This window comes from Schistocerca serialis, chromosome 1, assembly GCF_023864345.2.
Source record: "Schistocerca serialis cubense isolate TAMUIC-IGC-003099 chromosome 1, iqSchSeri2.2, whole genome shotgun sequence".
In the NCBI taxonomy this organism is placed as follows: domain Eukaryota; kingdom Metazoa; phylum Arthropoda; class Insecta; order Orthoptera; family Acrididae; genus Schistocerca; species Schistocerca serialis.
The window spans coordinates 385,065,164-385,083,244 of NC_064638.1; the positions used below are offsets into that span (position 1 = coordinate 385,065,164).

At 43.2% G+C, this 18,081-nt stretch overlaps 1 protein-coding gene across 1 annotated transcript in view; it reads left to right on the forward strand.

The window, feature by feature from the left end:
* Positions 1-11,806: 11,806 nt before the first annotated feature.
* LOC126474796 (probable G-protein coupled receptor AH9.1) overlaps positions 11,807-18,081 on the forward strand; it is a gene marked incomplete at its 5' end in the record, with an annotated part of 76,302 nt that continues 70,027 nt past the window's right edge. Inside the window, 2 exons of the mRNA XM_050102306.1 lie at positions 11,807-11,816; positions 17,479-17,628. Of these exons, the coding sequence (XP_049958263.1) occupies positions 11,807-11,816; positions 17,479-17,628 (160 nt within the window). The remainder of the gene's footprint in view (positions 11,817-17,478; positions 17,629-18,081) is intronic.

The following is an 18,081-nucleotide window of genomic DNA, read 5'->3' on the forward strand; positions in this document are numbered from 1 at the left end:
CTTAATTAAAGGCATTGTAGGTGAGCAGGCCATTTCTTTTATTCAGCGAGTAACCCAGATGAGGAAGCAAAGGGCTTTAAACTCGTTTCCTTAGTGGGAGGGGGGGGGGGGGGGGCGGAGCTAAGTAATATGTAAATGAAAGCATCTGGGATTAAAATCCAACTCGCGTCTGGGAAGGTATTTCCTCAGCCATTACAGCCGTCGCTTTTAAATCTCTTGATGGCGCAATAATTCTGCAACAGTGCGAGGTTTATGCCAAAGTTACTGAATCTGGTTTTATTTTCTTGTACAAGTTCCATATCTTGCTAGATTAACATCGCCCTCTCATAGACAGCTAAAACGTCTGTACGTAGCACCGCGATGTACGAGAGATATTAATCCCGATTGTTTTAATTTTCGTCTGCAACGTAGGACGAATAATTTGTCTTACAAAATACATCAGGAGATTCACAATGCTCTAGGCAGCGAGCTCCAACTGGCGGTCTCTTTTTCCTTCCGGAAAGTTTCTAACGCAGTTCAAAGCTGTCGTCTGGTTAAAGATACACGAGCTTACAACTATACCGTTGAACTGCACACTCTTTTTTAACATGCGTCTTAGTCAATGGAGGCACATCGACAGCAACTTAAGTAACAACGGACTACGTCACAGTGTAATTGGACAGTTACTGTTTCTAATAGAGGTATAAAGATGACCTGCCAAGTAAATTAACTGCCATTAGTACAGTGCAGCCTTGCACCTGGATGTAACTTCGTTGGAAAATTGTTGCAAAATGTAGAAGCAACTGCACACCTGCATACGATCTACGGTTGACACAGAAAGGTTCTCTTGGCTCAAAAAATAAAAATGTAAAGTCAATGTCCGCAGTTAGGCAAAAATACCAGTCTTATTTGATTATAGGGCCGCCAATCAATCACGTTGGAAGCTTTACGATATATTTCGCGGATGACGCTGCCGTATACAGACACGTCGCGCCGCTATAAAATTGCAGCGAAGTGCAGGAAGACCTACAGAGGATGCACGCTTGCTCCAGATATTGGCAGTTGGCCTTCAATATTAACTAATGTAACGAACGCTCGTAAATAATAAGGAAGATCTATCATTATATGATCACACGAGTGCCGAAAAAATATTATAAACAGTCTCATTCATTAAAGGTCTGGGAACATATGAAGAGAGCTATTGAAAAGGAAAGCACACCCAAAAGCTACTCATAGGGAAGGAAGATGCCATACATAGATTCAATGGTAGAATCCTGAGAACGTGAAGTACACTCATTTAGGAAGCAGCTTACAATAGCCTCGTTAGACCGATACTTTCGTATTGCTAGTTAGCCTGGCACCCCTACCAGAAAGGCTGATACAGGAAATAGATTTGATCCAAAAAATAGCAGCGTGTTTTATCATAGGTTCATTCAGCAAGCACGAAAGAACCACGGAGATGTTCATTTAACTCCAGTGGCAGATGTTACACGAGATGCATTGTGCATCACGTTGTGGTTTGTAGTTAAATTTTGTGAGCGTACTTCTCTAGAAGAGTCAACTAATACATTGCTTCCACTCACGCGCACCATTCACGATTGGAACAGAAAAACGGGGGAAGGATAACGACCCTATACACGTCTACTCTATTCGTAATTATAGTGCACTTCTGTCGTCTCTTACTACGAATGCCTAGTCGCTTCTGGAGAACTGCGTGACCTTGCTGCAACCTTCGGCGACTTTTACTCAACTCTCTTATAAATCTTAACTGCGTATGAAACTGTCTGAATACTAATTTACGAAACTTTTCAAATAATAATGAAATTTAGTTATTCTTTTAAGACTAAATTAACTATAGCCTTGAGAAACTAAGTAAATGAACTTAATCAAGTTCTGTTAGAATGCGACTCGTGAAAGTTTCTTATGTAAACGAACCACCAAACATTGCATCAGCTGCAATTGCTTTTACGCTTAATATTTTAAAATAGAACTTAAGCAAAATAAACGCAAGGTACTTGAAATAAGAAGGTATTGTATTAATCCAAATAAAAACACAATTACTACAATTTCTGTTACCAAAAGTCTGGCTTTCCCGTTACATCTCTATGTACAGAAAAAATTGTCGGTACTTTGTCTTGTCTCAAGCACTGCTGTTGAGAATATGGTGCCAAACTGTTTCCACAGTATCTTGAAGTCTCATATTATTTAGACCAAACGCATCATGCTGTCCACCTTTTGGAACAATTCTTGAAGTAAGATGAAAGTAAGATGATACAGTTCTTGCAGTATTATCATTCTGGATAGAAATATCTTGCATGCGCGGCTGCAATTTATATGAGGAGATTCATTACTGCAACAGTCCTAATTAGCGTCTTCCTCCGTGAGTTGCACCAGTGTTAGCACCAAACATTAAAAACTTGAAGAGTGCACCATTACGTGACCTAACTCAACCACAGCTAGCTGGCTGCTCCTCCCAAGAAAAGGCTTTCCAGAAACGAAGACGAGGCCACCTGCTGAACCTGTTCTGAAGCTATCCTTTACGTCAGTCTACTGCGCATTTCTCCCGTAGAAAATACGTTCCAGAAATGGAAACGAACAAGGAAAAATCTTGTCAGTTCACAAGTCTTAAAGCTTCACAATTTCGTACGCTGAATACCTCTCTATGCTTTCATACAATGAAGGCTTTCACGACCGGATGTTTCAGCTGCCGAGAATTCTTCCGGGTTGTATGGTCGTGGTCCATGGAACTCTTCTATCCCTGACGTTTCGTCCAAGGCTGCGTTGGAGATCTTCGGAGGTGCTCCTGGTTGTGCCGAGTCTTGCCGACGACGCGTCGGACGTCGAAGAACGGCCTAGAAGCCGTGGAAAGTGGGCGTAGTCTGGATTTCACGTGATAGCTGAGATAAACCTTGTCAAAAATAAAATATAACTATCGATCATCAGATCTGAAAAATGTTACTTAAATCTTGATACTGCCAGTCCAGGACTTAGGGATGAAAATTACATTCGAATTTAATTTACACTGATGGATGGAAGAAAAGTGAGTCCCATTGCTGCTCCGTTATTTCCCTTCAGCGAGTATTCTTCAGGATACTATTTCTCAATTTTCTGGCTATGCTGCTGAGTAACGTGAGAAAGTTAAGGTACTGATGCACGTCAAACTTTTATCATCTGCACTCATTCTCTAAGTGGCCGTTTCACTTCATAGTTAAATCCAGGACATTAAACTCCAAAAACGTGGGAAAACAATCTCCTTCTTGCGGAAACTTAGCTATCTGGAAGAGCACTGAATTAAACATTTATAAAGCGAGTAGAGTCACAGTCTGCTCGCACGCATTTTTCCGATGTTAGGGATAAAATCCGTGCGTAAGTGAGAGAATGGGTGTCTGACATTGTTAGAAAACTCGCAGCTAAGCAAACCTAAACCCTCTATGCAGCCTCTCCGAAGTACAGAAGTCTCTCAGAGGCATCTACGAATGAGGCACTACCGTGTGACATACAGCTATCACCTCTGTCGGAGAACCTAAAAGTAGCGGGTATTTCCACCGTTACATTCTCAGCGCGCCATAATGTAGCGGAATGACTTTTATATTTTGAAAACAAAAACCATGAAAACATTTTCAGATATATATTCTTCACCTAAGGAGACCAGATGAAGAGTACAGGAAATATTTTGAAATTTGGTGTTATAAGCCATCCACATGTATTTGACGAATTATTTTGTATTTGGTACTGTGTTTAACTACGACATTTAGATAGACTAGTTTACAAAAAACTGATCTCAAATTATAAACGTTATGACCACTGATAAAAATGTAGTGACTATCACCAATAACTGCAACTGGCTGTTTTGCTTCGGACGATGTTCGGATGCAGTCTCTTCTACAATGTGCAAAGATAAATGCCAAAGTCATGAGCTAAAAGCATCCTAGCTTTCATTTTACTGTAATGCAATTTACATGCGAATATTTTTTCCCAATGCATGAGGGCTATTTATAAATCAACCTCCGATTGTCTATTAACCATTCAAGCAAGCGCTTTGCAGATACAAGCATTTATTTATTTTTAACAACTAATCGGAAATAAATTTATCAACAGCTCTAATAGAAAAAAATTCTATGAATATTTCGTTAAAATGTTGTGCCGTTAACTATGCCGCGTGATGCGCAGTGTCTAAACAGGCGTGTGGAATAGGCCGCCCGCCAAACAATCCAATCTGGCAACAGGTAGGCTCAAGTAGCGGACGCGTGATGTGTTTCTCTAGTGTACGGCCGCTCGTACAGACATATTAAATCAGGGACGTAAGTAACAGAATGTTGATAAAATGAGAATAGGGACTTGATAAACGTAAGGGCTGAGAAAAACAAACGCAAAACCATAGAACGGAAGGAAAGAACATGAGAATAATGTTTCGTCGAAGATGAGAACATTAGAGAAGGAGCTGGTCTTAAAAAGGCGTTACTTCATTAACAATAATTTTGATTATGGAATATGTATAGTGGATTGTTTCAGTTAGCATATCAAGTTCTTTGAACAGGTTTGTGTGAACTGATTACTTCTCCGACCCCTCCCAAATAAACTGAGTTAGATATCTACAGATCTAACCGTTGCCAGTTCATATTCTTAACTTCCACATCTCTCCCTGTGTGACACGTGCTGCTGTCAGAATCAGATGATAACTATTATCTGTAAGCTTGGAAATTACGGTAATAGGGCAAGGACCCTATACTAGATGACAAATACTTGGGTTAATATTGACCATAAATTTATGATTAAAGTTTACTCAAATGTTATATAGTTAAATAACTCAGAGTACTAACATGCATTTTACAAAATTAATAGTCTGAAAAAGTTACATCTTACAGCATGAGATGTTGCAGGCGCCAAATAAAAGCTAGGCATCAAAATTTGTAATAATCCTGTCTCGTCGCTGAATACAGATGTTCCTGATGGGTGCAGTGGCTCAGCAGTATTCTTTACTTTAATCTTCTTCAAGCTCCACTATAAATCATCAATGTACTGTGGCCCTTTCAACCTGCATCGGCTCTCGCAACCAGAATAAAACTGCTGCTGACATTATCATTGGCGAAAAAGGCATAAACTTGCGTCCTGCCTGACTCAACAGATGAATCATGTCTCTCTCTGCTCGCTACTCTTCGAGCGTACTCCAAATAGTTCATTTCACCTGCAGAGCTATGTCCCTAACATTGCCAGTATTTCTACTATATAACAGTTACAAAAATTCTTTTTAACTGTTATGACAAATTCAGTTCTCAAGCTTGCTTTAATAAAATTTACGCAATACTGACATTTGCCGTAATAAGAATATAAGAAAGAATACGTTCGTGAAAAGGAATAGAATTCAATAATTTAAAAGTAATGGCGTGTCAATAGTGACACACTGTGTTGTAGTGTCACACACTAATCACAAAAATCTCATTTTCGTTGTCCTTTTCTTTTGGCGCCCAACTCGTTACAACCATTGTTTATAAAATTTCATTAGCTTGTATTACCTACTTCTTTTACAATACTTTCCCCAAAGATTCTACATAAGTAGTTGAAATTTTTCAGTTCAAAATAAATATCTATTTCTTTCATGCCTAATATCTAGCAGCGTAAACACTTGACACCATTAAGTTGTTCAATGGAACAGATTCCGAGGAGGAGCTTGCACCACACTGGAGAAGATTCCGTAGGCTTCACTTTGAGATAATGCACAATCTTACGCAGTTCTTGAAGCAACTGCAGTGAAATTGCATCCTGGTCTGATACAATACCTGTAACATCACCAAACATGTAGGAGGAAATAAAATTACTTTGAGCAGTTTCCGTCCAAAAATTATCATTTTTACTTTCCTTAAATAACTACCCTGTTGGATTGTACTGAATCGTCTCTCTGTTCATCGCCAGTGTCGAGGTCATCAGGGACACGCTGAGACTGTTTCGTTGTTCCTTTGCGACGTCTGTCTCGTTTCCCTCCAACTACCACACTGGATTTACTGTCTCTCTTTCACATTATCGTCTTTTAATCTCCACACCGAGTACAAACTCATTTTATTCAATTATTCTGCCGTATTCGTCTTTGTATTAACCCTTTAATTGTCTTGCATTTGCGAAGACTAAATAAAATTGTTCACCATTCAGAGAATACTGCCAAATACAAACATGAAATCCGATACAAAAGCGTATGTTTGTGTGAGAACCACAACGATCCACTTAGTGTTCGGTTCCGTGTACAGCGGCAAATCACTGAAAATAACAGATCCATTCTCCTCTCCCATTGTTATCAAGCTGTGCCAATGCTCCGTTCTTACCGACCAAACTGAATTAAATTGCAATGAAATCCAGACCATTAGCTGCTTACATGCGTTGACAAAAATCAACGCGGACAGTTGAAAATGCATTCCCGACCGGGACTCGAATTCATATGGTTCAAATGGCTCTGAGCACCATGGGACTTAACATCTGAGGTCATCAGTTCCCTAGAACTTAGAAGTACATAACCTAACTAGCCTAAGAGCAACACACACATCCATGCCCGATGCAGGATTCGAACCTGCGACCGTAGTGGTCCCGCGGTTCCAGACTGAAGCGCCTAGAACCGCTCGGCCACAGCGGCCGGAGACCGGGACTCGAACCGGGGATCTCCTGCTTACATGCCAGACACTGTCCGACTGAGCTCTCGAGGACACACAGGATAGTACGACTGCAGGGACTTACCTCTGGCACGCTCCTCGTGAGACCCACATTTTCCTCTTACTGTCCACACACTGCATTTGTAGTGCCCCTGCCCACTATACTCATTACTCGCGGCAGTCAATCTACTGATTCCCGTAAGAGTTTGAGCAATTTGAGTACATCCGCACTGAAGAAAATCATTCGCCGGTAAGCTTTGTGTATATGAAGATGGTATATGTTCTTTCGGACATGTCCGAAAGAACAGATACCATAGTGATCTTGCATTGGGGATCAGATATTATGAAAGAACAGAGACCATCTTCATATAGATATGGCTTACCGGCCAATGATGCAGATGGGCTCATACTGTTCAAACTCTTACGGGAATCGGTAGGTTGACTGTCGCGTGTAATGAGTACAGTGGGCAGGGGCACTACAAATGAAGTGTGTGGACAGTAAGTTGGAAGTGTGGGTCTCATGGGGAGCGTGCCAGAGGTAAGTCCCTGCAATCGCACTATCCTCTGTGTCATCGGTGGCTCAGTCGGATAGAGCGTCTGCCATGTAAACAGGAGATCTAAAGTTTGAGTCCCGGTCGGGGCACTCATTTTCATCTGTCCCCGCTGATATTTATCAACGCCTGTAAGCAGCTAATGGTCTTGATTTAATTGTAATTTTATTCTTCGAGAGCTGCAAGATCGCCAGTGGTATAACAGATACCATCTTCATATAAACTCAATTAATGTCGTGCAAAAGTGCTATGGTTCAAATGGCTCTGAGCACTATGGGACTCAACATCTTAGGTCATAAGTCCCCTAGAACTTAGAACTACTTAAACCTAACTAACCTAATGACATCACACACACCCATGCCCGAGGCAGGATTCGAACCTGCGACCGTAGCAGTCCCGCGGTTCCGGACTGCAGCGCCAGAACCGCTAGCAAAAGTGCTATGCTCCGTGAAGATACGCAAAAAAGTTGTATTGGAATCATACAAAAATAGCCTTCGACTCGGTCCATCAAAGGATAAAGAACTCCGGCGAGTAATTACACAGAAAGCCAAACAAAAAAAACAAAAATGGAAGGACCCTTCTCCGAGGCAAAGGGCGCTTGACGTACTATATATAGTCCGCCACCTGTAGCTGGCAGCGCTGCCTGGTGGCGGTTCACGGAATTGTCCTCAATAGCGATCTAATCACGCGAACGCTGCTTTGTGTCCACAAGCTTGTTTGCACAAAGCTGCGTTCGTGGTGTTTGTAACCAACAGCAGTAATCAGGTCGTCGTCAATTAATAGCTGAGTGAAGCAAACGTGGTGTAATGTTTTTATTGTGCACACCGGTGAGTACTTCATTCACTAAATACGGCTGCTTTACTCTGAAATAAATTTCACTTCTCAGTAATAACTCATCAGACTATAAACAGGTCGGCCTTAAGACCAGTCTTAATAGGTCCCAGTGGCCGCCATAATTTCCATGTTTTAATCGCTCACATAACTCCGAATCCACTTTTTTAGAAGTTCCTCTCAGAAGGTTCAGAATATGATAAGCTTGGAAGATCCAAAGCTCATTAAGAACTGGACTTTTGCTCTTTTTCAGATGACAGATAAAAGAAGCAGCCATGATCTATCTAAAAGGCATCACACAGAGTGTATGAACTCCACTCCTATGACTGTCAGGCATCACTTCACTTCCTTGTTGAACGACCAACGACATCTGCACCACACAAGTCTTGTTTCGTGGTGACACCAACACGACGAGGAAGCGCATTGTCTCGGCACAAAATCGTCAACGGCCTTACTGTATAACAATAAACTAAAGCACTTCGTGGTCAGGCACAGACAACCACACAGTGGAAAAGTTTGTAGATTTGAAACATTTCTTCTGGCGCTATTTCTTACCCAAGGAGAAAACAAATGCTCTTTCACATGGCGTCATTCGGACTCAGTATGGAGGGACATGGGATTAACGCAACACATTTCTCTTCCCTGTCGTTGTTGGCATTCCAGACTTCTCATTCATGCAGCTTCTCAGCTGGCATCACGAGGCTAAGTGACTCCCGAACTAACTTCTCACCATGGCCGTCAAAGCCGGCTCCTCCACATAGCAGTCACACACGCCGACTAATCAGCCACGAAGGCGGTAATTAATCTTTCGATAAATCTCGTCCGCGCCAAGGTTTCACTCCAACTACACTACTAAAACCTACTCGTCCTCTAGTTGTCCTTTGATGGTCAGAGGACCTACAACAATCCCACAGGCCCAACTGGGTGCTCTCATGGGCCACTCTTCTCGTAGCACGCATCTATACTTTGGAGGGACGGGGTTGGGAGCGGTGTAGGGTGCTGCACTGGTTAAAAAAATTAAAAAAAAAACACCTTCTAAAAACGCCATCAACGTATTTGTTTTCGCCCAGGCAAAGGAATAGTGCCAAAAGAAATGTTTCGAATCTACAGATTTTCTAGTTCTTCCACGCCTAACATTCTGATCCATCTAGAGGGTTAACTTAGCAGAAAAAAGGAGACTTGAGATGAAGGTGGCATCGTCACAACTAAATCACGCCGGCCGAAGTGGCCGAGCGGTTCTAGGCGCTACAGTCTGGAACCGCGCGACCGCTACTGTCGCAGGTTCGAATCCTGCCTCGGGCTTGGATGTGTGTGATGTCCTTAGGTTAGTTAGGTTTAAGTAGTTCTAAGTTCTAGGGGACTGATGACCTCAGAAGTCAAGTCCCGTAGTGCTCAGAGCCATTTGAGCCAACTAAATCACTCTCAGCTTAGATAGGCACTCTGATTACTTCACGTGGCACTTACCGTCGATGCGAGCAAGCTACAATCCAACATTTACAAACTGAATTCTAAGGAAGGGATGACCAGTAAAAACAGAACTAATTTTCTAGAAAACGTTCAAATGTGTGTGAAATCTTATGGGATTTAACTGCTAAGGTCATCAGTCCCTAAGCTTACACACTATTTAACCTAAATTATCTTAAGGACAAACAGACACAGCCATGCCCGAGGGAGGACTCGAACCTCCGCCGGGACCAGCCGCACAGTCCATGACTGCAGCGCCTCAGACCGCTCGGCTAATCCTGCGCGGCAATTTTCTAGAAGATTTTGGTTATGCCTGCTGTGTCACATGGCAGTTTCGTGCAGATCAAAGACAGCTATGAACATCGAAATAGATACATGCCTCTTAAATGACTTTCTAGGATATGTGAACGATCATCAGTGATTTGTTCACGTGAACAGGAAAAACGAGGTATTAGAATGAGTTAATAACGATAAAATTAAAAACTACGAGAACATTTAGAATCATAACGCGCAAAACATAATTAAAGAGACAAACACAATCTAGGTCACTTTTTTATATTACTGGAAACCCTTTTGTACGTCATCCTCAGATCCACTGTGTATGAATTACAGATAAGTACAGCTCCTCAGTTGGCAAATATTCAGTTAAAATTCGCCTTTAACTAAATCTTTGCCAAAGACGACCTACGCTTGGCAGTGTTTCGTAATTAATGTCTTTTTATAAAGTGGAAGTGGTCACGGTAGCCTGCGAACATTATGGCTTCAATTATGAAAAGAATAACTAATCGAACTGTCTTAAATGAATTTTAAATTACGGACTTTAAGGCCGCAAAACAGTAAATCTCTCTAAAGAGAAGTCGTTAGATAGTTTAGCAGAGAGAAGTCAATTTTTCTAATTTTTTAACGACGAGAGAGAAAAACCAATAGTGGACGAAAACAGAGGAAAATAAGCCTTCATTTTTCTTGCAGTCTAAGCATTAATCATACACAAAGAACGCATCACAATATTCTGAAAAAGGCAATCACTCTTCACCGTACTACTTCAAGCGTTATGGACAGTAAATTGCATATTAAATGTAAAGGTAACTACATATTTCAGTTCCTATCAGTACCTTACTCTTCGGAGAATTTCTTTTTTTGCTGTGTGTTGCATCTTGACATATTTGTATTGACACTAACATCAAATCCACTTCCCCGGAACAGATACTTCGGAGAATTTCCAAAGCGCAAACTACAAACGACAATGGAATGACATGAAACAGTCAGTTCTGTTGATAGATAGTGAACGGGTCATTGACTTTGTAAAGTAATTAATTCTGTTCGCTTTAATCCGACCGCTGTTCATGGCACTGAACAGTTATTCTTACGAAACCCATCGATAGGACAAGTGAACGCCCTTCGCAGCTACCTGCAGTAACATGAAATAAGATTCATCGACTTACTCGCAGTTTTTCTCAGAAATCTTTTTGCTTGGAGATCTCTTTTAGCGAAGTTATATGGCACTGTATCCGATGCCTTTCTTCCATTTTTTACCTTGTTTGGTGCTTCGCTTCCTGTCTGAAAGTTGCTAGAGTAAGTAGAAATGTTTTACTTTCAAATTATTTCCGCCATTTACTGAGAAAGGCTAGAATCGTTTACGTACTGCGATAAACACTGGGAGTGATAAACTGCCACGGAAGTCGCAGTAGCGCCTGTGACAATTTTAACGTCGTTGACACCGACACAATGGAGCACTTTAAAGTCGATGCTTTGGAACGTGAGGAGGAGCATACTGGCGAATATCAGAACATACTAACAGAGGGTGGGCAACTTGTACACGTAGTGAAGGCAGATGGAAGACACGCTGCCTGCGTTACTGATTCGGCAAGTCCATTGCCCCGAAATGCAAAGCACTTTTAATGTCTGTAATGTCTGAAAATTTCATAACAGCTTACACACATCATATATATATATATATATATATATATATATATATATATATATATATATATATATCACGGTAGGTAGTCTTAGTAGTCTCTGAAACGCTTGTAGGTACAGCTGAAAAGATAACCGAATCTGAAACTAAAATTCACTGTTAGCAGATTCCTCACTAGATACAAAACCGCTGGAAGGATGACGAACTATTTCTGATGCACCGTTGTATGTCATGTCGGGGAGACTTCAGAACCGAAAGTGTTGCTCCTCGTTCTAGTAACACCGCATCTCATCAGGACAGTACCTGGACACTTACGTGCCGTATTTCAAAATGGCTCTGAGCACTATGGGACTTAACATCTGACGTCAACAATCCCCTATGACTTAGAACTACTTAAACCTAACTAACCTAAGGACATCACACACATCTATGTCCGAGGCAGGATTCGAACCTGCGACCGTAGCGGTCGCGCGGTTCCAGACTGAAGCGCCTAGAACCGCTCGGTCACAGGGGCCGGCGCAGTACCTGGTCACATACGGTTAGATATGTTCGAGCTTCCTCTCAAGAAAGACTAGTATCACTATTTCTCAAGTTTGCTTGTTCGTCTGACATCTTACCCATCGGACTTCAAGCCAGTTTTCACGCGTTCATTACTAGGTGATCACTATATCTCAAGTTTGCTTGTTCGTCTGACATCTTACCCATCTGACTTCAAGCCAGCTTTCACGTGTTCATTACTACGTGACAACACTAATTTCAGTCATCCTAATCAGAATGACGTTTACGTGCGAGTTTGCTTTCGTTGTGAATAAACAACAAAGAAGTAACATATTATTTCACTGTCATGCATCGATGAGTCGTATCACTACAGACTTTGACTTTTAAGACAGATAAATAGAGCGCCGAAAGAAAGATAAGTTGACCGGAGAGCAGTGAATCGTAACCTTGACCTAACACCATTCTCTTTAAATTTTACGTTGCTGGGACTGTTCCTCCTTCAAGGGAAATTGTCCTCTCACCTGCTGAGGGGCAACCAACATCCCTTCCCTATTGGCTATATTTGGAAAAATCATCAAATTTATGTTAATGACTATTCGCTCAGTGTGTTCTTTGCATTATAGTTTATTGTCATGTATAAAATATTTATACAGAAAACGTCTAGTTCCTTATATGTAACATTATATCTCTTTCATCCAGCAGTGTATAATTACATATAGATCTTAAAAGTCGCATCTCGAAAGTTTCTGATTTACTCTTATCTGATCTGTCTCTTGTCCAGTTCTCGCTGTCTTGTGTTAACATGAGGACTGCTATCGCTTTATAGAATTTTATTTGCTTCGATTGCTCGGTTTCCCCTCGTAGTTTACAATTAATTGTACCAAATATTCTCTGAAACCTGCTTTTTTTTATTGGCAGTCTCCCTTCTCTATCAGTATTTTGCATTATACCATCAGTATTTGAAGTCCGCAGCTCGTGGTCGTGCTGTAGCGTTCTCGCTTCCCGCGCCCGGGTTCCCGGGTTCGATTTCCGGCGGGGTCAGGGATTTTCTCTGCCTCGTGATGACTGGGTGTTGTGTGATGTCCTTAGGTTAGTTAGGTGTAAGTAGTTCTAAGTTCTAGGGGACTGATGACCATAGATGTTAAGTCCCATAGTGCTCAGAGCCTTTTGAACCATCAGTATTTGAAACTGCAAACTTGTTCTTCACTTGTATCATCTACACACATCAAAAAAAGTTTTGCATCACCCCGGTTCCCAGAACTCCTGAAGATGGACGTAGACTGTGGATATTGTATCACAGACACAATCACTTTCACTGTTTAGAGATGTCACTAAAGTCGCCCAAAGATGTAAACAACCATGCATGAGAGCGCCTAGTAGACAGCCGATCAGTTCCAGTCATTTCACCAGGAAGGAGATACACAGCTCGTGTTGTGTGTAGTTCGGTCGCGTCCGCATTGTTACTTTGTGCCAGGAAGGGCCCTCAACAAGGGAAGAGTCCAGGTGTCTCAGAGTGAACGATAGCGATGTTGTTAGGACATGGAGGAGATACAGACAGACAAGAACTGTCGCTGACATGCCTCGCTCAGGCCGCTCAAGGGCTACTACTGCAGTGGATGACAGCTACCTACGGATTATGGCTTGGAGAAACCCTGACAGCGACGCCACCATGTTGAATAAAGCTTTTCGTGCAGTCACAGGACGTCGTGTTACGACTCAAACTGTGCCCAATAGGCTGCATGATGCGCAACTTCACTCCCGACGTCGATGGCGAGGTCCATCTTTGCAACCACTACACAATGTAGCACTGTACAGATGGGCCCAACAACATGTCGAACGGGCCGCTCAGGATTGGCATCACGTTCTCTTCACTGATGAGTGTCGCATATGCTTTCAACCACACAATAGTCGGAGACGTGTTTGGAAGCAACCCGGTCAGGCTGAAAGCCTTAGACACACTATCCAGCGAGTGCAGCAAGGTGGAGGTCCTCTGCTGTTTTAGGGTGGCATTATGTGGGGCTGACGTACGCAGCTGGTGGTCATGGAAGGCGCCATAACGGCTGTACGATACTTGAATGCCATCCTCCGACCGATAGCGCAACCATATCGGCAGCATATTGGCGAAGCATTCGTTCAGATGGTTCAAATGGTTCTGAGCATTATGGGACTTAACATCTGAGGTCATCAGTCCCTAGAACTTAGAACTACTTAAACCTAACCAAACTATGGACGTCACTCACATCCATGCCCGAGGCAGGATTCGAACCTGCGACCGAAGCAGTCGCGCGGTTCCGGACTGAAGGTCCAACAACCGCTCGGCCACCACTGTCGGCCGAGGCACTCGTCTTCATGGACAACAATTCGCGCCCCCGTCGTGCACATCTTGTGAATGACTTCCTTCAGGATAACGACATCGCTTGAATAGAGTGGCCAGCATGTTGTCCAGGCATGAACCCTATCGAATATGCCTGGGATAGAATGAAAAGAGTTGTTTATGGACGACGTGACCAACCAACCACTCTGAGGGATCTACGACGAATCGCCGTTGAGAAGTGGAACAATTTGGACATTCTTCTTTGTGCTCTGCCTTACGGCTGGTCTTGTGATGGGGGAAGCCTCGTCAGAGAGGTCCACCGCATGAGCGTCCAGGGAAGTGATTCCAGTGATGGTTTCCCGTTGCCTTCCACTGATGATGAAATGATAATGAGGACAACACAACACCCAGTACCTGAGCGGAGAAAATCTCCGACCCAGCCGGGAATCGAATCCGGGCCCCTTGGTGTGACAAAACGCCACACTGACCACTCAGCTATCGGGGCGGACAATCTGGACCAACCGTGCCTTGATGAACTTGTGGATAGTACAGCACGACGAATACAGGCATGCATCAATGCAAGAGGTCGTGCTACTGGGTATTAGAGGTACCGGTGTGTACAGCAGTCTGGACAACCATCTCTGAATGTCTTGCTGTATGGAGGTATAACATGCAATGTGTGGTTTTCTTGAGCAATAAAAAGGGCGGTAATGATGTTTATGTTGATCCCTATTCCAATTTTGTGTAAAGGTTCCGGAACTCTCGGAACCGAGGTAATGCGAAACTTTTTTTGAAGTGTTTATATAAACATTGTAAGGCTATATATACAGCGTGGTATTAATCGTGACCGAGCCAAATATCTCACGAAATAACCGTCAAACGAAAAAACTACAAAGAACGAAACTTGTCTAGCTTGAAAGGGGAAACCAGATTGCGCGATGGTTGGCCCCCTAGATGGCGCTGCCATAGGTCAAACGGACATCAACTGCATTTTTTTTAATAGGAGCCCCCATTTTTATTACATATTCGTGTAGTACGTAAAGAAATATGAATGTTTTAGTTGGACCGCTTTTTTCGCTTTGTGATAGATGGCGCTGTAATAGTCACAAACATAAGGCTTACAATTTTAAACGAACAGTTGGTAACAGGTAGGTTTTTTAAATTTAAATACAGAACGTAGGTTCGTTTGTACATTTTATTTCGGTTGTTCCAATGTGATACATGTACCTTTGTGAACTTATTCTGAGAACGCATGCGGTTACAGCGTGATTACCTGCAGATACCACATTAATGCAATAAATGCTCAAAATTATGTCCGTTAATCTCAATGCATTTGGCAATACGTGTAACGACATTCCTCTCAACAGCGAGTAGTTCGCATTCCGTAATGTTCGCACATGGATTGACGCATGTTGTCAGGCGTTGACGGTTTTTTTTTTTTTTTTTTTTTTTTTTTTTTTGGGTGGGGGGGGGGGGGGGGAAGAGACCAGAGAGCGAGGTCATCGGTCTCATCGGATTAGGGGAGGACGGGGAAAGAAGTCGGCCGTGCCCTTTGAAAGGAACCATCCCGGCATTTGCCTGGGGCGATTTAGGGCAATCACGGAAAACCGAAATCAGGATGGCCGGACGCGGGATTGAACCGTCGTCCTCCCGAATGCGAGTCCAGTGTCTACAGTGTCTAACCACTGCGCCACCTCGCTCGGTGCGTTGTCGGTGGATCACGATAGGAAATATCCTTAAACTTTCCCCACAGAAAGAAATCCGGGGACGTCAGATCCGGTGAGCGTGCGGACCATGGTATGGTGCTTCGACGACCAATCCACCTGTCATGAAATATGCTATTCAATACCGCTTAAACCGCACGCGAGCTATGTGCCGGACATCCGTTATGTTGGACGTACATCGCCATTCTATCATGCAGTGAAACATCTTGTGGGAACATCGGTAGAACATTACGTAGGAAATCAGCATACATTGAACCATTTATATTGACATCGATAAAATGGGGGCCAATTACCCTTCCTCCCATAATGCCGCACCATACATTAACCCGCCAAGGTCGCTGATATTCCACTTATCGCTGCCATCGTGGATTTTCCGTTGCCCAATAGTGCATATTATGCCGGTTTACGTTACCATTGTTGGTGAATGACGCTTCGTCGCTAGATAGAACGCGTGCAAAAAATCTGTCATCGTCCCGTAATTTCTCTTGTGCCCAGTGACAGAACTGTACACGACGTTCAAAGTCGTCGCCACGCAATTCCTGGTGCATAGAAATATGGTAAGGATGCAGTCGATGTTGATGTAGCATTCTCAACACCGACGTTTTTTTAGATTCCCGATTCTCGTGCAATTTGTCTGCTACTGATGTGCGGATTAGCCGCGACAGCAGCAAAAACACCTACTTGGGCATCATCATTTGTTCAATGTCGTGGTTGACGTTTCACATGTGGCTGAACACTTGCTGTTTCCTTAAATAACGTAACTATCTGGCGAACGGTCCGCACCCTTGGATGATGTCGTCCAGGATACCGAGCAGCATACAAGGCACACGGGCGTTGGGCATTTTGATCACAATAGCCATACATCAACACGATATCGGCCTTTTCCGCAATTGGTAAACGGTCCATTTTAACGCTGGTAATGTATCACGAATCAAATAAGTGGTGGAATGTTACGTGATACCACGTATTTGGAAAATGGATGTGAAATCTTATAGGACTTAACTGCTAAGGTCATCAGTCCCTAAGCGTACACACTACTTAACCTAAATTATCCTAAGGACATTCACACACACCCATGCGCGAGGGAGGACTCGAACCTCCGCCGTGACCAGCCGCACAGTCCATGACTGCAGCGCCTTAGACCGCTCGGCTAATCCCGCGCTGCTATACCACGTATTTATACGTCTGTGGCTATTACAGCGCCATCTATCACAAAGCGAAAAAAGTGGTCCAACTAAAACATTCATATTTCTTTACGTACTACACGAATATGCAATATAAAATGGGGGTTCCTATTTTTAAAAAAAAAACTCAGTTCATATCCGTTTGGCCTATGGCAGCGCCATTTAGTGGGCCAACCATAGCGCCATCTGGTTTCGCCCTTCAAGCTAGACGAGTTTCGTTCTTTGTAGTTTTTTGGTATGATGCTTATTACGTGACATATTACGCCCGGTCACTATCAATGGACCACGCTGTAATATTGTAGCTCGAGCTAAATTTATTCGGTAGACCAAGGAAATAACAGATCCGCAGCAAGCTACAGCGTCTGTGTGTGTTCTGACAGGTTACTCGGCGGCGTCGCTGCTGGCCATCCTCTTCGCCATCCCATTCGGGCTGCGGGTGCGCGTGCACCGCGAAGCGGGCCGCTGGGCCAGCCTGCCGCAGGCCTTCTACCACGCACACCTCGAGCTCTTCCTCGGCAACGCGTGTCTCGGTGAGTACACCCCTGCGGTGGGGGAACTACTTTTCGACACTGATCTGTACCCTTCCATGCCTAAGGGAACGGCGTGCCTGGTATCAGGTCGGGTCACTCTAAGATGCCATCGAGGATGGAAAGACTGGAATTTCTGTGGTTGCCACTTGCCGAATTTCATAGCACTGCTTTTTTCCGTTTTTTATTGAACACGTGGCATAACTATGGGGAGAAGATGACATGTAAATCAAAAAATTTAAGATATACACTGAGATGACAAAAGTTACGGGATCACGATATGCTCATGTAAAGACGACGGAAGTATCGCCTGCACAAGGTATAAAAGAGCAGTGGATTTCCAGAGCCGTTAGTTGTACTCAGGTGATTACCGTGAAAAGAATCCAACATTATTATGGCCGCGGGCAACGGCCTTGCCGCAGTGGATACACCGGTTCCCGTGAGATCACCGAAGTT